Source organism: Rhizophagus irregularis, chromosome 22 (genome assembly GCF_026210795.1).
Source record: "Rhizophagus irregularis chromosome 22, complete sequence".
In the NCBI taxonomy this organism is placed as follows: Eukaryota; Fungi; Glomeromycota; class Glomeromycetes; order Glomerales; family Glomeraceae; genus Rhizophagus; species Rhizophagus irregularis.
This window is the reverse complement of record NC_089450.1, coordinates 615702-640761: the sequence shown is the minus strand read 5'-3', so window position 1 is coordinate 640761 and position 25060 is coordinate 615702. Positions and strand designations below refer to the sequence as shown.

The 25060-nt window shown below is 36.6% G+C and overlaps 5 protein-coding genes across 5 annotated transcripts; 2 read left to right on the top strand and 3 right to left on the bottom strand.

The window, feature by feature from the left end:
• Positions 1 to 1170: 1170 nt before the first annotated feature.
• Positions 1171 to 2614, top strand: OCT59_014387 (uncharacterized protein; the record flags this gene model as incomplete). Its single annotated transcript, XM_066149979.1, has 2 exons — positions 1171 to 1210; positions 1281 to 2614. 2 exons carry the CDS (start codon positions 1171 to 1173, stop codon positions 2612 to 2614), a joined length of 1374 nt encoding a protein of 457 aa, XP_066002198.1.
• A 104-nt stretch (positions 2615 to 2718) lies between these two features.
• On the top strand, positions 2719 to 3273 carry OCT59_014386 (uncharacterized protein; the record flags this gene model as incomplete). Its single annotated transcript, XM_066149978.1, has 1 exon — positions 2719 to 3273. The coding sequence occupies one exon, from the start codon at positions 2719 to 2721 to the stop codon at positions 3271 to 3273; it is 555 nt and encodes a 184-aa protein (XP_066002197.1).
• A 386-nt stretch (positions 3274 to 3659) lies between these two features.
• Positions 3660 to 4205, bottom strand: OCT59_014385 (uncharacterized protein; the record flags this gene model as incomplete). Its single annotated transcript, XM_066149977.1, has 1 exon — positions 3660 to 4205. The coding sequence occupies one exon, from the start codon at positions 4203 to 4205 to the stop codon at positions 3660 to 3662; it is 546 nt and encodes a 181-aa protein (XP_066002196.1).
• Positions 4206 to 7790: 3585 nt separating this feature from the next.
• Positions 7791 to 8597, bottom strand: OCT59_014384 (uncharacterized protein; the record flags this gene model as incomplete). The annotated part of the gene is made up of 1 exon (XM_025326653.2): positions 7791 to 8597. The coding sequence occupies one exon, from the start codon at positions 8595 to 8597 to the stop codon at positions 7791 to 7793; it is 807 nt and encodes a 268-aa protein (XP_025174998.2).
• Positions 8598 to 22149: 13552 nt separating this feature from the next.
• On the bottom strand, positions 22150 to 23548 carry OCT59_014383 (uncharacterized protein; the record flags this gene model as incomplete). The annotated part of the gene is made up of 4 exons (XM_066149976.1): positions 22150 to 22187; positions 22801 to 22854; positions 23353 to 23408; positions 23484 to 23548. The coding sequence occupies 4 exons, from the start codon at positions 23546 to 23548 to the stop codon at positions 22150 to 22152; spliced, it is 213 nt and encodes a 70-aa protein (XP_066002195.1).
• Positions 23549 to 25060: the final 1512 nt, after the last annotated feature.

The window sequence follows — 25060 nt, the reverse complement described above, 5'->3', positions numbered from 1 at the left end:
TACATGATCGCCTAGTAAAATTGGTCAAAGGCGCTATACATGAAAATGTATCACCTGCCAAATTTTTCAGATTAGTCCTTAACCCAGCATCCCGGTTAAGATTATGCGCTTTCTGAGGATCAATATAAATCAAAGGTTCTCCCATTCTCTTTTATAATCACAAAAAAGAATGGCATTTCGGAGGTCCCATCCAAACGAAGAACATGTGAAGAATATAAAGCTGAACTGGAGGAGGAGAACTACCATCTTTGTAGTGAATTGCAAGCAGAAGTTGATAGTAACTGCCAAAATGAAAAGCAGATCAGGGAGCTGGTACGTGAATGTGTCCGTTGTGAACAAGAAATCCAAACTCTTAATGGTGAGATAGAACGTCTTGAGAATGCTTCGAAAGAGGAGATAGTAGAGCTAAAATCCGAAATTTCCAGCCTAAAAAAGCAACTATATCAAGCTAAGAAGGATATTCGTGATAATGAAAAACATATTTCTAGTATAGAGAGTCTGTTAGTAGATTCCGAGGAGCAGGTAGAGAAATTGCGATGCCGGATCAGAACCATCTCATCACAAAAAAATTTGCCAGAACGAGGGAATTTTCCAGACTTGTATAATCCTAATATTAACTTAGAAATGGCTACCATCACGGAGCTAGCAAATGCTATAGATGGTTATCTGAATAATACAACAATAGGTAGAGAAATCTTAGCTGATCAAATAAAAAGGGCGACAAGGCAGATTCGCCGAAAAGAGAATAATTGGCATCAGGATTTAGTCCGTGAGCAACGAAGGCGATATGATGCAAAGGCTGAGCGTGATAATGAAATTATACGAAGGCAAAATGCTGAAGGAGTGGAACAAATGGTTATTGCTGACCTTTATCAGTTGCGGACCAATGCTCAAAATCAAGTAAATAGAATGTTAGACAATATAACAGGAAAGCGAACCCGTATTGGTATATTGCTACAGGAAAAATTTGCCTTACAATTGCTGTATCAGCGAAATGCCCATCACTTACAGCAAAGTAGAGGGAATATAGGTCTGTTAGAATTTAATCGTGACAGGCTCTATGAGCGATACGAGAAATGGAAAAATAAGACCCAAGCAGAGCGACAGAATAATTTAAATTTGCAAGGACAAATTTTGGCGCTTCAGAATAATCCACCTAATCAAGTAAACATGGCAGGAATACCTCATCCATATTTTGACTGGGATGATAGTATCCCAGACTTTCTTGCGCAACTTAGACTAGACTTGCAAAATCGGGGAATAGATCCCAGCAGGTGCAGGGGGCAATGGAAGAGCTCAGGCACTAGGACATTTAAGAGCATGTATGAGAGGAAGAACCTTAGAATGGTTTGATGAAGAGATTACTACAAAGACAAATTGGGAATTAACTAATCTGACTGATGGTACAGGACAAGCCAATTTGGTAGCTAACGGGCGTACAGCTATTCAGATCGGTGCTGATGGATTAAATGAGGCACTCGGACAACCTGGAAATGCAATAGTAAAATTAAGAGCTGTAGAAGGTCCATGGGACGAGGACTGGCGCATAGTAGGAGGTCGTCCTACTAATCTTCCTGTTAATTTACCGAATGCTGGTAATGGAACTACAGTAGTTGTAGCTGGTATTCGATTTGGTCAAGCCGTATGGTGGCTAAAAACTCATTTTCCTACAGTAGAAGAGGAACTTCGGGATTTGATGTATGGAACAATCAGAAAGGGAGACATGACTATAGATGAATTATATAGAAAAATATTACGAATAGGTAGACAAGCCAACTATAGACCTGAAGAATTACGTAGAAAGTTCTTAGATGCTTTACCACTTTTATGGCTTGAAAAAGCTGAAGATATTGGTGAACATTTGCCATTAGATGAATTAGCTAAAAAGCTTTATGAGATAGAATTGCGCCGAATAGCTAGACATAAAAGAGATAGAATATCTGATCCGCTAGTATCTAATCGAACATCTCGGCAAATATATGAACTTTCACCTGTTTCAGCCTCACAACAGCATGGAATATCTTTAGAAGATATGCAAAAAGCAATCCAGAATGCATTAGCACAGCAAAAAACTGAATACCAGTCTTTATTAGAAAAACAAAAAGCCGATTTCCAATCACAAATGGCCCAGCAAACTAAAAAGATACCTCCACCAGTTCCTCCTAAAAATATGGAACAGCTTCTTGATACATATGAAAGCGCTAATCCTTTCCCCGATACACTTACTAGGGAAGAAATAATGAGAGTGGTCGCAAAAGCTTATGGGCCACCTCCTAAACCGCAAAAGCCAGAAAAGTTGCAATCATCTAGAATCGATAGATTAGAGTCAAAAATAGATGAAATTGGTCAAATGACATCTAAGTTTGGTAGGATATCACTTAATGATCAATCTCGAAAGCCTTTTTATTGCAGTAATTGCAGACAGGAAGGGCATAAGAAAAACAATTGCCCAAGGTTAAATCCTGTAGCTAAATCCAATTTTACTCAATGTTACTATCCTCAACTTCCATCTACACAGCCCCAATATACGCCTCCAGATTCAGATAATGATGAAGATGGTTATGACAAAGTAGAAAATGGGTGGTATTATGCACTGGAAAAAAAAAACAGGTAAATGATAAGTTGGCCAGTGATACTAATGCAATCTCACCCCTAGAATCTAGCCAACCTGAAACGTACGATCAGCTATTGTCTAAGCTCTCACCACTGATACGAAAAATGTGCTTGTCTCGAAAGGCTCAGGAGGAGGAATCGAAAGAATCAGATGAGTGGTTGTCATCTTTACAATATCTGAATGCTAATATAAATGACTTAACTATTTCTGAATCTTTTTTAGATCCCGGCAGTGAGTTCGGTGGTATAAATGACCCAGCAATTAAGGTGCTTGGATGGAAGGCTGATAAACCATCTAATTTTGCCATAAAGGGCAATTCTAAGCATATCACCGATTCATTAGGATGGTATACAGACGTGCCAGTTACTTTGAAGGATAAAGAAGATAAGACGGTCACCATTATTGGAAATTTTATTCGTATTGATAATGGTGAAACAGAACCAATGCTATTTTTTGGTATGTCAAACATTCGGAAGGTTCAAGGCATCCCCGAGCCGAATAAAAATCAGTTTCGCATAAAGTTACATGGAAAGGCATATATTATCCCAACCTTTAGCAAGGCTCCGGTAGTCAAGGATCCGCCAAAAAAAGATCAGGACCAAGTATCTACCGATTCTTCTAGTCTAACTGGTGAGAAGAACTTAAAAAAAAATGCATAAATTGTATGAGTTATGAAGATATGGCAATTAAGGTTGCTTGCCGAAACCTAGGGGTTTAGGCAAGATGGCGTTTCGCCGAAAAGCGAAATTCTGCCGAAACTATATTAAAGTTATATTAAAAAACTGGCGAAACTTTGGAGAAAGGCGAAACTGCCGAAACTTATTATAAATGCCGAAACTGCCGAAACTCTGCCGAAACTATAATAAATCTATAGTAAAATTTTGACGAAACTAATCGTAGGATTTTGAAGAGGTTTAGACAAGCAACCTTAATGGCAATTCGTATGAAAGAGCTCGAAAAGGCATTATTTTCTAGCATTCAATCGAATTTGGAAATCATAGAATACTATAATAGTTCGCGCAGTCAGATTGAATAGGACGAATAATTATTTGGAAATAAGAGGACGACCTGATGCTTTAATTTTTTCTAAAGTATTATCAGTTCTCTTATACAAATCCAAGACATCTTCAGAGGAGTCAGTAGGCGAAATAATTTCTTTTTTTGTTCCAGGTATTGATTGACCCCCTTGGGATCGTTTCTTTCCTCCAGTCTTTTTTGCCTTACTACCTGCACTTTCTTCTGAAACCGGATCAGTAGATTTGCTAATTTCAGCATCATGTATCTTGTTTTCCAGTACTGTAAAGGCAGTATTAAATTTATTTTGAAAATCTCTTTCAGCTTGGTGCTCTTCATTCTGTTTATTTATAACATTCATACTTGATGTGACTGCTAAATCATTCCATTGAATCCTATTAAACTCTTGTCCTCTCCAAATTTGATATAAGCGACTATTTGATATATTATATTTTTTACTTAGCTGAGCTAAAGGTTTAGACTTCATATCGCGATATTGCATGATATCTTTGTAATCTGCGGAGGATAAGTATCTAGCCCTGGAACTAATATGTGTTTTAAGCGGGGGTGTAATCATATTAGTAACTAATCTCTAAAGATTTTTTTTTCACTATAAATAAAAAATCCACAAAAAATATTGATACTACGGTAATATCAGTAATACAATAATATCAGTACTATGCTAATATCGGTAGTATTGATAGTATTAGTATCAGTTATATGGTAGTATTAGTACTATGCTAGTGTCGATAATATAGTAGTATCGATAGTATCGGTAGTATTAGTATCAGTTATATGGTAGTATCAGTACTATGCTAATATTGGTAATATGCTAGTATCCATAAAAAATAAAGTGCTTACTGCGCAGTCTCAAAATTTTGCTCATATTTTTTTTAGTATACTAATGATTAAGCCGAAAAAAAATATGCCCAATGTACATACTTTAAGAGATATCGAAAATAGAGGGGTGGTTGAGGGTCCACTAAGTAAACACACCTCCTCGGGTAATCGGCTTGGTAGCATCCGTGAATCAGAACTTGAGAAAGCATTGCGCGGTAACATCAAAACTGCTTCTGATATTGCTAATGATTATAAAGACCTGCAGAACATATATTTAGAGCGAGTGAAGGATTTTAATCGTATCTGTTCGGGCTTTAACAATAAGTTTAGTCGGCTGAATACAGCTAATACTGAGCTCAAAGCCAAATATTCTGCTGAAATCAAATCGCTCAAATCCAATATTAAAATACTAGAGAGAGAGGCAACTTTGGCCCAGAAAGCTTCGTCCGCTTGACAAGGTCCAGATTCTTTCTCTTGAAGTTAAAATACGTGAATTGGAAGGTAAGTTGGAGGACATAGATCTAGAGCGTACATATTATGATTTGGATGTAATGGGAGGAGTGATAGAAAAGCCGGTAGAAATGCCAAAGTTACCAGATTGGCTTCGTGATAATTTAAGAAGTATTGTCGTGAAGTCGAACAAAGATAAAGTAATGGAAGCTTGATAAAAAACTTGCTAAGGAAGATATATTGGAGGTGTTGCAAAAAGTAATATTAGAAAAAGACCACCACCTTCAAGATGCCAATGCTCGCCTAAAAAAGGCATTATCAAAGAAAGATTCCCTCCTTCATGAGGCCAATACTCATATAAAAAAACACTTAGCCAGTTTTGAAAAAAAAACCAGTCCTGATTCTTTTGAGACCCTGCAGGTAATTGGGGGAACTGATATCTCCAATACTACTTTAGCATTACCCCACTTGCACTCTATTACTGGACCAGAAGCAGGTGAAACTAATTCCTTCTTTTTTCAGTATGCAATCATCTTCGTAATAGTATTACTAATCATATGCATTTTATGGTGTGTATTCTCTCGTAGAAATTCTTCTTACAATGAAGAAAAAAATATTTCGAACTATAAAATACCCTTAAATAGAAATCAGAGTTATGCTTTCCCAATCCGATACACAGAAGAACCAAAAGACAGGACTGCCTCCTATGAAACTTCGTCTTTTGGATATGGATGAGGTCACTAAACATGAATCATCCCGAAATATTGGACATCCAGCAATGACATGGCCTTTCAGCATGTTGGTCACTGGGAGAAGTAGTTCAGGTAAGACTAATTTACTTGCGAATCTTGTTCTTGGTAATAAGGATGAATATGTGCAAAGAGGGAAGAAAGGTGGGTCTCGCTACATCAAATGTGATGATCTAATTGTTTGTGGGTATCATCCTGATGAACCAAAGTGGGCATATGTGAGATACATATATAATATGATTTCGAAAGACCCAAGAGCACCTTACTATGAGAATATTAGTTTCAGTTATATTCCACCCGAAAGAATTCCTAGTACAAGAACATTCTCACCCGAAAGAAGTAAATTATTTATTTTTGAGGATCTGTGCCTCGCTTCAGATCATATACAAAATCGTATTGGTCAGTTTTTTGGGAATGGGCGTCACCGAAATATTTCATGTATATATATTACGCAAAAGTATCATAAAGTCAATACATTCAAACGTGAAAACTCGACTCATTTAGTATTATTTAACTCTGGTAGCAGTATCCAAGACGTGTCTAAGATTGTTGGACGATATATTGATGATGTAAAGGGTGCATCTATGGTTATTAATAGTTACCTTCGAAAAGGCGAGTTTGTTGTATTTGATCTCACTAGGCCAGAAGATGATCCTCTTGCAATCCGCCTAAGGTTTGACACTCCACTGAACTTACAAAAGGAGATAGAGGCTAGGCAGAAGCGCAAGAAAAAGAACGCCTCAGCTAATGAGTAGAATCTAACTTCATAGATACTAACTTTTTTTCGTAATTATAAAAAATTGGAATGGGGGAACCAGTTATTTATATCGATCCTCAAAAAGCTCGAGACTTAGATCAGGATCTTGCTTTACAGAAACTTTATTACAGACCTGAAGGTTACTATCGGACTGCTGAAAAGATGCTGGTTGCTTGCAAGAAAGCTGGGTATGATTTCACTTTAGCTGTAATAAAAAAATGGCTAAACCGCCAAGCTTTATATCAGATACACAAGCCACGGCCTAAATTCATTCAGTATGCCTCTTTCAATAGCATTCAAACTTTAAATAAAGCTCATCAATCTGATACTACACCTATGCCTCATGATAAAGTTGGTAATCGTATTTACAAATATAGAGGAGTGATAAAAGATGTTGCAACTAGGTACTGACGTAGTTTTGCTTTGACTGACAAATCATCTGCACAAATGGCTAAAGAAATTCAAAAAATTTACAATAATCCTAATGATCCTCTTAACCCGCCTGAAGATTTTATTGTAGATAGAGGTACCGAATATATGGGTGAATGTAAAGATTTATTACTTAGTTATAATGTAAGAATTCAGTATGCTAACTCTAAACGTGGTGTAGCTATTGCTGAACGTGACCATCAAGAATTTGAGAAACATGCTTATTTTCGGCAAGATGCTGAAGATTTTCATTTGCCTTTGACTGATAGATCCAGAGCATGGTTTAAGGAACTTCGTATAAATGATGATATTTACAATGATACTCCTACTCAGTTAATAGGTATGTCTCCTAACGAGGCTGTAAAAAAGGCATTAAAAGGTAAAAAAATAATAGCTAGACCTTCTGTCAAACATAGGAGACCAGTTGGTTATAATGAACCACTTTTACCTAGCTATACTGAAGTTCGGCATTTATTGGAACCCGGCGAATTAGAAGGTGGTAGAAAAAGAGCAACTGATTGCAATTGGTCTCCCGAAGTTTTTACAATTGATTCTTATTTAATAAAAGAAAATCAACCTATTCTATATAAGCTTTACAATGGTCCTAGACGCTCATTTGTAAGAGAAGAACTACAAATCGTCCCGCCAGATTCAGTCTTACCGCCCAAATATATTCTCAAGCATTAGACTTACCTCCTCTCTCCTCCACTTGGTATAGGATTTGTTCGAAGGCATCGCTTAAGTAGTCATCTATTTCAGCTCTATTGTAGACTATAATTTGCTTATTTCTAAGCCAGTCAGTTCGTGAATTCTTTTTTCCTTGTTTTTCATTTCCAGGTTTATCATCTATAAGAAATTTGGTAAGAGAACATAGAGCGAACTTGAATTGCCCACGCTTGTCAAATTCTTTTTCAAGTAATTCCTTAAATTGTTTTCTTCAGCTTTCTAACATTTTTCGTATATCACTTCCATTATCTGGATGAGATCTAGGAACTTTTGCACGATGTACGGCTATAGCTCTTCTTTTGAGTGCCGTGCCTAATTCTTCTTGCTCCCTAAATTCTAGGTCTCTTTCTTGTTCATCAGTAATTTCTCCTAAGCGCTCAAATTCTTTATTAATCAAATTCTTAGATTTATCATTCCTATGAGCTTGTGTTTTAGGTCCAGGGCCAGCTTTAGGCTCTGATATCTTTTCATATTTCTCTAACTCTTTTAATGTTGGTAGACGAACTGCCTCTGGATCATTTAGTTCAAGATCATGGAAAAGGGTCTTACAACCATCTAGATCATTTGCCTCATATGGCTCAACACCTAGATCTAATTCATTCCAACGTTTTTGCAATCTCACTCCCCATGTCTTAATTCGCTCTTTGGACTTTCGTGCATTTGGACTGATCCAATTCTTTGCCTCCTCTTCTGTGATGTAGTCGACACCAAGTACTGGAGTTTCCTTTTTGGGTTCTAGTTTAGGAACTGAAGTTGGGATTACCACATGTGGCTTCTTCTTGTTGCTCATATTTACACTAGAGCTTTTTACTTGTGCTTTGATTTCGGAAGCCTGTTGGTTAGCTTCTTGAATAGGCACCTGAATTGGAGTTTGAATAGAAGCTACTTCCTTCTGCTTTTGTAATGGTTTGCATGGATTTTTTCGCTTAAGATGCTCACGAAGTTTTTGAGTTGAGCATTCTCGTCCACAACGTTTACAGGTTGTACCTTTCTTATCACTTCTTGCTTTTCTGACCATGGTGTTACTCTAACCGTCGCGCTATTACTTGCTTATAAAATTTTTTCTTTAATTAATTATTTCCTATTCTTTTCAATTTCCGATCATATAGTTGTCACCTAAGGCGGTATTTGCAGGCTTGCCAAAATGGTTTTAGCTACCCTTCTTTCTTCGTATATCATTTACTTCGCGCTCACGGCCTGCTTATGCAGATTTGAGTTATGTTTTCTCACCCGCAGATCGATCAAGGGAAACTGAAGCATTAACTAATTATTAATTAATCTTTCGAAATTTAGTGATAAAAAATAGGATGATCGCTGAATATTCCTGCCCATTTCTCTGCAATACTGGAAAGGCTTGTAATAACCCTTGCATTCGCCCAGAAGGTTGCCGATTTCATAGAAAATCAAAAAAACGGATACCATGCTCTGACTGCGGGAAGCCTACCGCTTCTTCTTGTGGCCGATGCCCGTTACATATCAGAGGCTATTATGTTACCCAGTACTATGACAGATTGCGGACTAAAGCTTTAAACCTGAAATATACTAAGGGTATAATAGGAATGTAATGTATTCTCGTTAGATTTATTTAGATCATGATTTTTATGTGCTCTAGCTTGCCAGAATTATTTACTGATATGTGATTTTTTCGTTAGACTTATAAATTCCCCCAGCAGGGCGGAAACATTAGACAAATAAATAATGTATTAGATAAGGAGTTAGCCTGTACGAAGCCAATTCCTGATATATATTTTTTCGTTAGATTAATAAATTCCCGGCAAGGCGGACAGACTTATTTTTCAGAAGCTGATTTGCTATTCGGTTATCTAGACTCCACTGAACCTGTTCTCAGCTTTGGAAAAGTTGGGACAAAAATCTCGTTAGATTTATTTAGCAATTATGCTATTTAATGAGCTAGCTTGTATAGGAGGCATTCTTGTATATAGAAAAGTTCGTTAGATTTAAAAAGTCACATGATTTTTCGTTAGACTTATTTTCGTTAGACTTATTTATTAAATATGCTAATTGATGCGCTAGCCTGCATTAAACCCGTTCTTAATTAAGAAAATGTTTGGACAAAAATCTCGTTAGACTTATTTTTTTCGTCAGACTTATTAATAAATATGCTAATTGATGCGCTAGCCTGCATTAAACCCGTTCTTGATTGAGGAAAAGTTGGGACAAAAATCTCGTTAGACTTAAGAAAAAACGTTAGACTTATTTATGAAGTAATAAGGACCGTTAGACTTTTTTTCGTTAGACTTATTTTTTCGTTAGACTTATTTATGGGGTAATAAGGACCGTTAGAGTTATTTTGGTTAGACTTAAGTAATTAATATGCAATTTAATGAGGAAAATCGCGCAGAATCAATTCCTGATATACATTATTTTGTTAGACTTAATAAATATAACCGAAAAAATGATATAGAAATTAAGATTCTAGAGCAGAAAGAAGCTCTTCTAATATAATAAGAAAAATCAATATGCTTCCTGAGGTTGGAGGCATACAGAATTAAGAAATATAATATCAAATTAAGATTCTAGAGCTGATAGAAGCTCTTCTAATATAATAAGAAAAATCGATATTGTTTTTAACGTTCTGTGATCCCACACACACAGAAATAGTCGGCGGGGCCGGACCTTCGGTCCTTAAACCCCCACTTTCACATTGTGTACTGCGCACATGCCAATGGCCTCATAGGGAACGTTAGAAGGACACCATGACCCTTAGTTGAAATGTGCAGCCTAACTGTACACACTAATTCACCATGATGCAGTCCAACTACACTAATCCCCTGTACCTTCACGCTATTGGTTGTAGCGTTTGCAGTAAAATTCGTTTAATTTTCGTGATCGGCGGAATTGAACCTGCGACCTCGGCCTATACACTCGGGGAGGCTTAATGAGGGTCTCAGTGACTAACCACTGAGATAGGGTGATCAACCCTAGTTTTATCCTTTTACTTTGCTAGTGTTTACGGCCAGACCACCCATTGCCTCTTTGAGACTAATCTCGGGTCTGTATCCTATCATCTTCATGGGCATCATAATACCGAGTACTTAATTCCTCAGGAACAACACCACTTAGAAGACATCCCCCATCGGGCCATTTTAGGCTGATCTGAAGCTAGGTACACGCCGCCTACTCATCCTTAATCCATTGCATGATACTGGTACTCAATTTATTTTACGACCTTTAGAGAGCACCTACTTTCATGGAGGACTTTCGACAGGTAACATCAACCATCCAGTACCCTTCCATACCACCATATTAGATACTAAGTCTCACTCAAAGGCCACTACAGCCCGCGATTACCCAGCACCGATAGTACAGTTATTTACCCCAAGTGGTATACTTTGTAGTGACCACTCGGACAGGAAGTAGCAGGCATCTGTCCAGGATCACCCCTTATGGTGGGTATCAACCACCAGGGATCACCAACCAGGACCCAAAGAGTAGGGAATCGAACCCCATAACCACGCTACCTGTTCTGTACACGAACACCTTGGCTGGTCTAAGACTAAGCAGAAGGTCAAACTACCACTAAGACATTGCACCTCAGCTTTACCATTTAGGATGACCATCTAGCCATTACTGACCCCAAGTGGTATCGTAGAGTGACCCACCCAGGAAGAATCCCAAGGTATAGTAGTGACCTTAAGGACAGGACTGCGCACATGCCAATGGCCTTATAGGGAACGTTAGAAGGACAACATGACCCTTAGTTGAAATGTGCAGCCTAACTGTACACACTAATTCACCATGATGCAGTCCAACTACACTAATCCCTGTACCTTCACGCTATTGGTTGTAGCGTCCGCAGTAAAATTCGTTTAATTTCCGTGATCGGCGGAATTGAACCTGCGACCTCACCATACTCAGGCTTAATGAGGGTCTCAGTGACTAACCACTGAGATAGGGTGATCAACCCTAGTTTTATCCTTTTACTTTGCTAGTGTTTACGGCCAGACCACCCATTGCCTCTTATGAGACTAATCTCGGGTCTGTGTCCTATCATCTAGTTTTATCCTTTTACTTTGCTAGTGTTTACGGCCAGACCACCCATTGCCTCTTATGAGACTAATCTCGGGTTTGTGTCCTATCATCTTCATGGGCATCATAATACCGAGTACTTAATTCCTCAGGAACAACACCACTTAGAAGACATCCCCCATCGGGCCATTTTAGGCTGATCTGAAGCTAGGTACACGCCGCCTACTCATCCTTAATCCATTGCATGATACTGGTACTCAATTTATTTTACGACCTTTAGAGAGCTACTTTCATGGAGGACTTTTGACAGGTAACATCAACCATCCAGTACCCTTCCATACCACCATATTAGATACTAAGTCTCACTCAAAGGCCACTACAGCCCGCGATTACCCAGCACCGATAGTACAGTTGTTTACCCCAAGTGGTATACTTTGTAGTGACCACTCGGACAGGAAGTAGCAGGCATCTGTCCAGGATCACCCCTTATGGTGGGTATCAACCACCAGGGATCACCAACCAGGACCCAAAGAGTAGGGAATCGAACCCCATAACCATGCTACCTGTTCTGTACACGAACACCTTGGTTGGTCTAAGACCTAACAGAAGGTCAAACTACCACTAAGACATTGCACCCTCAGCTTTACCATTTAGGATGACCATCTAGCCATTACTGACCCCAAGTGGTATCGTAGAGTGACCACCCGGACAGGAAGTCCCCCCCAAGGTATAGTAGTGACCTTAAGGACAGGACTGCGCACATGCCAATGGCCTCATAAGGAACGTTAGAAGGACAACATGACCCTTAGTTGAAATGTGCAGCCTAACTGTACACACTAATTCACCATGATGCAGTCCAACTACACTAATCCCTGTACCTTCACGCTATTGGTTGTAGCGTCCGCAGTAAAATTCGTTTAATTTCCGTGATCGGCGGAATTGAACCTGCGACCTCACCATACTCAGGCTTAATGAGGGTCTCAGTGACTAACCACTGAGATAGGGTGATCAACCCTAGTTTTATCCTTTTACCGTACAAACAGTCTTATGACTTTATCTTTTATTTATACTTTGAACTTCGAAAATATAATCGAACAATATTACAAAAATAAGAAAATAAACTAATAAAAAATAAAAAGAGTAGCTTCACGATTCATACAAGTAAAGAAATCTAAACTAAAATAAAATTAAAGCAAAGAAAAACTGAACTATTACAGAATCGCATACCCCAACTTTACCCGAAGGCCAGTGTGAGTCAACTATCCAACATCCAAAAATCCAGTTCGTTACCAGAAAGAAATCCTAAGAGGTTGAACTGTTAAGCGGCGCAGAAAATCCAAGTGCGAGATCCAAGATCCACCCTGAATTATAGAAGAGGATATCCAAGAAATCCAGGAATCCTGAGAGACTGACGCCAAAGAAGAGTTGTGTTGTTGTGGAGAAGTAGTTTTAGGAGAAGAATTTGTAGACGGGCCACGTAATTTGGAAGCAGCCGAGATACCCTGCGACTCTTCCCAAGCATGGAAAAGAACATTCCGACACAGCCAAATTTCACCATATAATTCGACTTGGAAGTCATTAAGAAGGGGAGAAATAATCTTGTATATAACAGAAAGAGGAAAGTGTTGATTCAAAAATGCCGTTAAATGCGCAGGCAACAATTCTCGAGTAAGCCAAAGACAGGATGAAGAGGGAGCTTCATAGTTCCAACAATCCAAAGCAAAGAATTCGGTATGAAAGGAAATATCCAAAGATTTCAAAAATAGGAAAGAAGATAAACAAGAATCTCTAAATTTAATGACTTCAGACCGGTGTGTTAAACAGGGATTTAAATCCGGTAAAATATAAGGACAAGTCCAAAGATGATTCAAATCTTCAGGAGCAGAATTACACTGCGGACAGAGCCAGTCAGGAGAATATAAATAAGGTTTGCGTTGTTGAAGAGTAGTTAAGGTAGGCAACATATCCAAAAGGAGTTTGATACGGAAGGTCCAAAATTCAGGACGACCATTCCTATGTGAAGCGAAACCTTTAATTTGTGAAAGGCAAAAATATATACCAGCCCAATCAAAAAGTGAAGGAGAACCAAGAGCAGTAAAACGCGCTAGTGAACAGAAAAATAAAAGAGCACGAGCATCTGCAATAGAGCAGAGAAAATGTCGAATATTCACGTCAATAGGCAAGGAGTTAAAAGTCAACAAGCATGGAGCATAGCAAAATGTTGAAAGTAGAGTAGTGGGTTGTAAAGACGAATGAGCATCTTTTGCCAAAGAATCCGCTTGTATATTGTAGATATCATCGCCATGAGCAGGGACTTTAATCAATTTGACATTAAGATTACGATCCATGATAAGTTGTCGAATAGAAAGCCAAAGAAGATGATTAGGTTCTCGGAGCAACTTCGGTGAGAAAGGAGCATCAACAAACCGTGTCCATAGTGAAATTAACTGACTACAATCAGTATGAATAGAGATTGACGAATCACGGAAAAGGGCGTTCAATCCTAATAGAACAGCAGAAATTTCAGAACGCAAAGCGGAAGGAAAGCAAGAAGGGAGATGCATGGAAGAAGATTCCAGAACAAGTCCAACATCATCAAGAGCAATCCAAGCAGAAGTCATGGAAGAAGGCGAAGAATCATTGGCAGGATAGAACGAACCATCTGTGTACAAAGATTGCACAGAAAGTGGTAAGATAGTGTCTTCAATTCTATCGATTCTATCCTTAAAGAGAGGAGAAAGAGCGGGAGACGCGTTCGAAAAATGAACAAGAGCCAAGGAAGTCGCATAACTCCACGAAGTAGATAGAGCAATGGGAAGGTAAGCCGCGAAAACTTTGGCATTTCTGGTAGGATAGCCCACAGTATCCGATAAAGTTACATTAAAAAAACATTTCTCGCTATTACAGCGTTGTCTGATGGCAGATTTCATGGATAAGGCGGGAATATTAAGAGCACAACCAGGACAAGAGTTATAGGCGCGTTCATCAGCTGAGGTAGATACAGGAAGCCAATGAGACATAATAGCCGAGTTTTGTTTCTTGTAGGTGATACACACACGACCAACAGATAAAGTTTGAGTAGCAGAGTCAAAATTAATAGCCTATTGAGGATAAAAAGAATAATCTTTAACAGTATGATCTAATAAACAAGAAGATGCTAAAGTAAAAGAAGAATTAATAAAATATGAAGATAAAAGTAAAGTAGAAGAAGAAGAAGAGAGAAAATTATTATTAATAAAAGTAAACCAATTAGGGATCCGTCCTTTACGACCAACGATGCCAAGATAACGAAGGTCAGGCCAATTCATAAGATAACGTCCACAAGGAGAAACCAACTGAGCAAGCACAAATATATTCAAGTGTTTCCAAAGTTTCCAACTCGATTGAAAAATGGAATGAGGTAGAATAGATCGGAGTGGCAGAGCAGGTTGTAGATCATGCCTCGGAGGCCAGAAGGAAAGAGACCACATGATGTTCAAACGCGAAGAAAACAATAACGAATTAAACAAAGTGTGCGTTCGCAAAGAAACGATCTGTGACCATGGTTCTAAGTTAATAATAGTCGGGCAACTTTCAGCACCCAAATATCCTTGAAGATAGGAGATAGCATAAAGGGCAAAATCTTTGAAATCAGGATGAGTGAAAATTTTTTGCCAAGATGCAATATGGAAAGAAAGAAAGCGATAAAAAGCATTTTGAATCGAAAAGGGAAGTTTAAGAAATAACAAGGGCAACGGAGTAGTCGTAGCAAGACCAGCTTTTCTTCGAAGTACTGAAAACAGAGGCTTGACAATTGATTGAATAGTACTTTCAGAGAAAAGGGTAGTTTGAAGACGAAATTCCAATCGCGAAAGAAGGACAGCATTATAGAGATAGGCCACATGTTGTGCTAATAATTTCTTCGGTCCCAGGAGAGCTGCCATATCTTTAACCATGGAGCGCGCTTGTTTGAGAACAAAATCAGAAGAGGCGGATAAAGAAAACCAAATGCCTAAAAAGCGAAAGGAAGCATGCAAAGATAAAGAGGAAAGGGAAAGAGACAAATCAGAGACTAAAAGAGAAGGTGTAAGATCAAAAATAATCTTTAAAGAAGGGGAAGAAGATGAAAGAAGAACATATTTAGCTGAATTAGCTTGAACATTATTCAAAGTATAAAATTCAGTAGTAATAGAAAGACGGTCTTCTATTCCAGATTTTGAAGAAGCAATAAGGGTAGAATCATCCATAAACGTTAAATGTGAAATTGGTAAAGAATGTTGTTCAAATTCAAGTGGAGAATAATTTAAAAGAGCTGAAGATTTTAAAATAAAAGGATCTCGTGCTTCTTGATTCAAAACAGTAAGTAAGGGATCCAAATAAATAACCCAAAGAAGAGGGGAAATGATTTCTCCTTGATCGATACCAACACGTACTCTATAAGCAGCTGTATCGCCATGACAAGTAATTATCTTATTATTTCGTCGTGTAAAAAGATTTAAAATAAATCGCACTAAAAGTGCAGGGATATGTAGCCTATCTAAAGCAAATTTAAGTATATTTAGATCCATAGAATCAAAAGCTTTAGAAATATCTTGAGAAACGATCCATAGTTCCTGATCATCAGTAGAGTCATGTTTATGTTGATGGATAATCGCATCAAGCATTTTGATAGGGACATCAGTAGAACCACCAGGTAAGCCAGCAAAGTTACCACCTTGGAGAACTTTATTATCAGCAAGAATGTTGGAGAGACGATTCGTGATGACCTTAACTACACATTTACGAACTGTTTCCAGAAGAGTAATAGGTCGAGTGTTCTTAAGTTGAGCATCGAATTCATGAGGTTTAGGAATAGGATAAACCACAGCTTCACGCCAGTCAGCAGGAATATCACCGCGAGAAAGGCAGGTATTGGCCAGTAAAAGAGAGAAATCCAAGGCTTCACCGGACAGATGTTTAATCATCTCATAAGAAATTTTTGAAGGGCCGGAAGCTTTGTTATTTGGCATGGAGGAAATCACAGTAGACCATTCTTGTAGCGAAATAGGCGCCAAAACAGGATCATATAGTGAAGCGGACACATTAGCAAGAGAAGTGTAAGCTTGTTGCCATCGAGCGGGAAATGAAATGATGGAAGAGTAACGGGTCAACGGAGGAGAAACAATTGATTGAAAATGAGAAACAGCTGCATGTTTAATATCCGAAGGATCCGTTAATAAAGTAGGAGTTGAGTCCAAAACGACCAAAACACGGTCAAGAACAATTGAACGTTTTTCTACTGATAAGGCAGAATCTATAAAGGTGCCGAGCGAGTTCGAAAAGTGTTCGTCACGTAGTGCAGTATAATATTCCACTGAGTCCGTAAGGTGTTGGGCGAATTTAGTAAATAAAAAGGCAGAAACTAAATTCTTCTGTGATCGTAAAAACGATTTAAATACAGATGCAGGGGTTGTAGAATAGGTAGGAACTGAGTAATCAGGGAGTAAGGATGCAAGATTTTCAAGATGGGAGGGCAAAGCGGCAGTCATTTGCGCAATCTGAGTAGGCCGATTAGAACGACGAGTAGTAAGGCGATATAAAAATCGATCTAAAAACTTATTAATAGCAATAAGTTTAGTTAATTCAGGAGAGTACGAATGTCGGTGTGTATTGGAGACTTTTTGAAAGGGTAAAGTTTTAATTGCAGCACTAATTATGGCAGCTTTCAATGCATGCCACATACGATCGAGAGAAAGAGAGGAGAAATCAAAATTAGGGTGATATTGTCTATCTAAATAAACTCCAAGAGAATCATCTACTTCAGTGGTAAAATTATTCCATTGTTCAACTGAAGTGGAAGCGTAAGAGAAAATAGTACGCAATTCTTTTTTTTGTTTAAGACGAGATTTAGCCAAGATAGCCAGGCAAGAACTGAAGTCAAAAACAGTTGTAAGAACTTTGTGATCAGTAAAAGGACGATCAAGAAGACCCGGGCAAGTAACCACTTGTGAAAAAAGACCAGGAGCAGGAAAACCAGGTGAAGACCAGATATAATCCAGTCTCAAAGATCCATTATCATGAAAGAAGGTGGGATCAGGACCATTTGTAGAGGAATGAGCTTGATGATCGGTAAAAAACCGAGAAGAAAGCAAGCGAAGAAGCTTAAAATGATTAGGTGAATAATTAGAATGAGCGATTACATCAGCATTAAAGTCGCCAAGAATAACTACAAAATAATTATTAGCTCGGGCATAATCGAGCCAAGAAAGAAGTTTGGCAATAAGATCATTGCAAATAGATTGATGAACAGAACCAGAAGGGGGATAATATATAGAAATAATAGAAATTTTAGTTTGATGAAAGAACAAATCTAATTTAAGAAGTCGACCGTTCCAAGGATCAATTGTTTGAACATGTTTATGAAGGGGATTACGTAACAAAATACCAACACCATCATGAGGGCGAGAAGAAGAAGATGAACAAGCCCAATAGGACTTAAAGTGATGTAGGGAGTGTTCATTTTTAAAAATAAATTTAGCATTTGAAGGGGAAAGACGCGTATCATTAATAGATAAAGCACCAAAGGAGGAGTGAAGAAAAAAATTAAGCAAATGTTGTTGTCGAACTGGGGAACATAAACCATTAACATTTAATTGACCAAATTTGATAAGGGGAGAGGGGTGAGGGGAAAAACTATGTTTATTGTTGTCTATCATTATTACACACTGATAAATCGGTAATAATAAAGAAGGGGGGAAAAAGAGAACAGTTATTGATTAGCTTGGCCTTGTTGCCGAGCTAAGATGAGGTTGTTTTGTTGGATTCCTTCTTTAATCGAGCCAGCCAAAGAGGCAACAGTATCGGAAAGAGAGGAGAGACGCTGTTCCATATCAATAGGGAAGGAAGGAGCGACGTTGGAAGGTGGAATGGGAGCAAAATGAGGAATCGGGGAAAAACCACTTGTTGATTGCAAAGGGGGAGAATTAACATCAACGAGGATATTATTATCAGTTCGATTCACTGTATCATCTCATCCTTGCATAGAGGAAGGGATGTAGGAAGGAGGTTTAGCGACAAAAGGTCCAGGAATAGGAGTACGAGCAGCCATAGCAGATTCCAAATTAGTGATGCGGCTGTTCATAGAAGCAAATTGTGTGGTAAGAAGAGCTAATTCTTCAACTACTTTTTCAAGAGCAGCACCAATAGATTTCCAATCAGTAAGCACAGTAGGAGGAGCAGGGTATGTAACATCCATGCCATCAATATAGTAATCAAGTTCATTTGCATCAGGAATACGACGACGTTGATTATTATTGTTGTTATTAACATTGTCGCGATTCCATGGTCGATGTTGAGAACGAGAACGAGATTGTTGTCAGTTATTAGGTCTGGATTTAGAACGATGGCGAGAAGCATTGGTACGGCTTTGTCCATCATTATTGTTATCAGGGCGGGCAAAACGGTTATGTCGTTTAGCAGGATGAGAAGGAGGTAGATGCTTATTATATAAAGCACGTAATTTATCATTAGATTGCCAAGGGTGAGAAGGGCGATTAGGTCTAGATGAAGAACCACATCGATCAGGGTTACAATTAGGGTGACCACATCGATGACAAAGAGAGGTGACTTCATCCGGAGAATGCCAGGTAAGGCCAACTTTCTTGAGGGCACATGAAATAGATTTAGCATTTTCCATAGCCGTTTCAGAGGCAAAATGGCAATAGGCGTAAGGTTTGGGATTGTAAGAATTCATAGAGAAGGGAACATTGATAGATTTAGCGGAAATTTCATCGGCAATTTCAGCAAGATCGACCGCTATAGTGCCACGCGGGAGACCGGCAAGTAAAGCAACATAAGCGCATCTTTCAGCGCGTTGTTCAGGTGAGAAAGTAGCGGGGCAGATACGCAAACAATGTCCTCCACAAAGGACGCTCCAGGTAGAGTCGAGGTTCTGTAAAGCACCAGTAGATTCAAAGGTAATGTATGCAGTACGATAAAGTTTAGATAAACGGGTATGGCAACGAGTAATATTGCCGTAACGAGAAAAGGTACCACGCAAAAGAGCGTCAGTTAGAAAAAGGGGATATCAATAACCACCAGGGTACGCGCGTGTTCATCAGCCTTAATAGCCTGGGGGTCATATGCATGGAAATGCAAGCCAAACAAAGAATCCATAGGGGAGGCTGTGGCGTTGTCAAGATCTTCCTTTTTTCGGAAGTGGACGATGATCCTCTTCAAATCGTTGGATCCACTACACGTGGTACGACTACCATAAGAGGAGTACAAGGAAAGTTGTCGATCAACCGCATCGCACGCGTCGCGGTTCGAAGCGAAGTGATTCCAAAAGCCATCGACGTCATTAGGAGCGGCCGAGGCGTAGAAAAGTGTAGGTTGAGATTGTACTGCAGCTTGGGACGCGTCCGGAGAGGCAGCACGTTCAGAGAAGGAGACTGCGGGAGTAATTTCAGGGCTTTTGCCTTTATCATTGTTGTTAGCAGGGGCGTGTTGCGAAGCATTGAGAGAGGAGGTATCGGGTTGAGAAGGTATCTCAGCGGAAGTTGTCTCAACAGGGCCAGGAGGCGTGAGAGGTTTATCAACATCCATGACAGAGTCTTCAGCACTGACTCTGGTACGTTTATTAGTAGAGGTGGTCGAAGGTGGAGTGTTCGAAGGGCCAGACATAGAGGAACCTTGACCAGAAACGTTGCCAGTTGGAGAGCTAGAGGCAGGACGTTTAGATGTAGTATCTTTGTTAGACTGGTTATTTTTCTTTTGTTATCTTTACCCATTTGTAAAGTGTCGTAGTAGTTATCTAAAATAAAGAAATTATAAAGAAAAAGTAATAAAAAACTCTGAAAAAATTTTTTATTTTTTCGTAAATATTGTCAAGTGAGCAGAACGGGAGAGAGTTTTTTTTGTTTTGTTTTATCCTTTTACGATCACTGGCTGATGAGTTATTAAACAAAATGTTAAGCATCGGCATTATTATATTCCTTGATTTACGTTTACTGCACTATTTAACATTTTGCTAAATATCTCGGTACCTAGTGATTGTAAAAAGACGATTAATAGCTCGTTGGAATCGCCTCATCAAGACGAATCGAATGGTAGTAAGCTCATCTCTCTATGATCAATATTGACGGAGTTACTACTTAAAAACTATTTAAAATTTTTTAATTTCGGAAATTGATCTAGTGATTGGATTTCGATGTATTTTATACCATTAGATTCGTCGCATCAAGACGAATCGAATGGTAGTAAGATCGTCTCTCTAGGATCAATATTGGCAGAGTTATTACACAAAAACCACTAATATTTTTTTAATTTCGGAAATTAATCTAGTGATTGGATTTCGATGTACTTTATACCATTAGAACCGTCTCATCAAGACGAATCGAATGGCGGTAAGATCATCTCTCTACGATTAATATTGGAGGAGTTACGATACAATAAAGTTTTAAGTATAATTTTGGCCAAAATTATGTTAATTTTTGGCTGGAATTATGATATACTAATATAAGAAATTTTTTATATAGTCACATCTCTTTATAATCACCAAATATGGACTGTCCCAAATGTGTGACTATAAAGAGAGTTGACTGTATTATTTTTTTGTAATATTACAACTTATAAATGTTTCTTATTAATATTTCGTATATCTGTTCTGTAAATTCAGAGTGTAATTTAGGCACTTTAGTCAAAGGAAACATCTGAAATCATCTTAAGTAATGTTTTTCAGCAGGTTCGAATCTACTTGCATATAAATTTTTATTATGATTGAATAGATATTTATAGATTTATTTATGTTTTTTGTAACGCCAACAATACACAGAATTTTTATTTTTAAAATTTACTGTAAAATTTGTCAAAAAAAATATTTTTAAAAAATTTTCTAAGTAAAAATGAAATAACTTTTATTGATTATTACAAAAATTATAGTGTAAAATTATAAAAAAACAGAAAAACACTTATTTTTCCCTTCCCATCCAGGTATCCACCTGTTGCTCTCATTTTCAATATATATTTTTTACTATTACATGAATACGTATATGATTTATAATTTTACTATTACGTGGACGCATATTTGTTTTATCAAAAACACATTACACAATCACGTCTCAAAATGATTCCTGTATTACGTATACAATTAACTTATTCTTTGTATTAAAAATAGTAACTTTTTTTTACACAAATATGTTTATAACTTTGTTTACATATTTTATTAATTTTTATTAATGTGAAAAATATAAATATATATTATATTATATATATATTAAAAAGGAAAAATTTATTTATCCCCCCCTATTATTTCATGGCCTTCGTTTATATCACATGATAATCATGTGATAAAATATATTTTAATTTTTATGTCCGTAATGTATATAAAATCATACCCGCCTAACTCTAAACTAACCCTAAGTCTCGTACCAAATGTCAATTATCAAACAACTTTAAAATTTTAATAGGTTTTTTATTGCTTTGTTGCTTTGTTGTTGCAAATATATATTAAATTACTACATAGATCCTAACTTCCTAACCCTAAACTAACCCTAAGTCTCACGCTCAACACAAATTATATATTAAATTACTATAGATCCTAATCACTTAACCTTAAACTAACTCTAAGTCTCGCATTCAACGCAATTATTATTTAACGCAACTATTAAACAACTTTAAATTTTAGCACGTAAGAATATATAAATCTTCTATTTACTTTTTACATGTTCTTACATTATGTCCTATTTCTTTACATTTACTACATATATATTCCTTTTTATTGGCGTTTTCTTTACCTAAAATATTACCACTGCTTTTCCCAGAAATTTCTATACTAGATTTTAATCTTTTGTTAGCAGGACGACCTTTTGCAATATGTTCTAATAGTTCATTAATCTCATCTGTTGCATATACTCTTCCATTAGCTTCAAAAACAATTTTACCATTAATTTCTGCACTTCTTACATTTTTATTTACTACATTATCAATTGTTCTCAATCTCCTATTTGATTCTTGCATCTCATGATTTTTTTTTCTTTTTTCAATAAATTTATTTAAAAAATCTTTTAATTCATCATTCCTATCTTCTATTGCTAATTGAGAAGCCTTTCTTGAAAGTCCTGTTAAAATAGCATACTCATTTTTTTTAAAAGCTTGTCTTTGAATAGTAGGTGATTAATAGCGTTGATTAAAAATATTTGTTTGTGTAAAGTCAATATCAATTAGCTGATCTCTATCTGATTTATTAACATTATGCACATTATTACGTTCATTACCAAGTGTAACAACTGGTGAATTATTAATTTTCATCAAATCTGATTGTAAATGTTCTTTATACCATCTTTTTGGAATCATATTAATATGAAATTTTGCAAAATTAGATTCCATCATTACTTTAAAATAATGGTGGCAAATTACTCCACTATTAGCTAATAATAAACAGGTACATGCATGCCAGCCATTTTTTAAGATCACTACATATTGACAAGAAGTTGGTGAACAAGCTAATAATGATTCAACTTTCCAAATTTCACGTATATCATCAATATTAAATTCTTGTAAAAGATTTTTAAGAAAGATTTTTTTATCTTTATACTTATCTTCAATAAATATGGCAATTGTTGATTCATCTCCATTGTTAATTAATTCTGAATTAATTTGATTCTCTAAATCCAATTCATCTTGATAATGTAATAATTCAAAAATATCATTGTCCCCAATTAGTTTTGCATGATAAGTTGAAGCTTCACAAATTTATTTTTGATGTTCTGCACATAAGGAAGAGGATAACCATTCGTTTAATAGTATATTAACTTCCCAAAATACACTTGTAACCATGAGAGGTTGAAAATAATGTGTTTTTGAATGCTTAAATGTCAAAAATCTAAATAAGCAATGTTAGAATTATTATACTAAAATTAAACAATATATACCAAACTAACTATACACTTTTACCTACCTTTTATTCATATTTTCGGTCTCAAGCCTTTCAATTATTTTATGAAATGTATTTGTAAGAGACATGCTAGCTTCTATTTCTCTGTGTAATATTCCATTGAGACCTTCTATATGCTGGGTGGATTGCATACCTGCTGTAAAAAATTTAAGGGTGTAACAAGATGCCCAAGATTCTTTACATTCATAAAGAGTATTTTGAAGATAATTTTCAGCTTGACAGTAAGTATTCTTTAAATTAGTTCAATTAACTTCAAACATTTCTTCAGATAAAGAATTTTGTGCTTTATAAAATTCACTAACAAACTTTAAATAATCCTTTTCCAATATATCTTTTAATTTACAAGGTAAATTTTGATGAATATGAAATATACAATGTATATGATGGGTATTTGGTAATTCTTACCAATCATCGCTAGATTTGCGTCTGTAATTATTACACCTGGTTCAATAGAAGTTCATTTTAGGCATTGTAAAATCCAAAGATATGTCTCTAGGGTTTCATCTTATACAAATGCTTGTGCAATCAGTCGTGTTTTATTATTACAGTCTACAATAACAAATAAAGATAATGGCCACTTATAGTGATTTGTAAGTGCTGTATTATCATGTAAAATAACATCATTATATCGACTATAAAGCATTTGTTGATCAGAAGTCATCCAGAAAATTCCATTTAAACGAGATGTGAAAGGATCAACTTGAGGTATTACTATAAATGAAGGATCATCTTTTTGCATTATAAATAATTCATTTAAAAGTGTAGCCCCATCACTTCCTGAATTACTAAATTCTCTCTTGATTTTTTAGATATAGGCTAATAAATCTTGTGACAACATAAATTGATTAGGAAATTTTAGTTTTAATAATGATCTAATAGTAGGTAAATCTATAACACCACATTTAACATAGTGTTCAATATCAGACTTAATATCTTCTGAAAGACCACGAAATTGAGGAGCAAATAAAGTATTATCAGGCAATAATTCATGATTATGTGTATTGACAAACTTTGTAATCTTTACATAGTTAACATTTAAAGGCTGAGAAAGGTTAATATGCCAAGAGCATTTTGTTTTCTTTGATCCTTTATTTCTAATCATAATTTTGTTGTTATCTCTAATTCTACCTGAATATTCACAATCAATACATCTTGATTTAATACTGGCATCATTGTTTTTTTCAACCCTTTTTTTCTTAACAGAAAATCCATTAAACCGTCCAAATTCAATACAATAATGAATAGCTATTTCAAAATTTGGAAAATTCATTCCTTTAGCTAAGGTAGGACATGACTGAAGGTGTGGAATAGTTTCACCATACTGAATTAAATTAGTGTCTTCAATGTCAAGTAGAGCTGTATATAAAAATATAAAAAATGTAATTAATCTTTGTTATGTAGATTTTAGTAATAAAAGTAAGATACTTACGTAAAGAAGACACTTGATTAGAGGGTGGCTGTGTATTATCTAATAGTAAACTCATTGTAATCGATAGATAATTTGATATATTATTAAACAAATGTGTTTCAGATGTAGTCGTATTAAAACTTTCAAAAGAGGGTTCCATTATAATTTATAA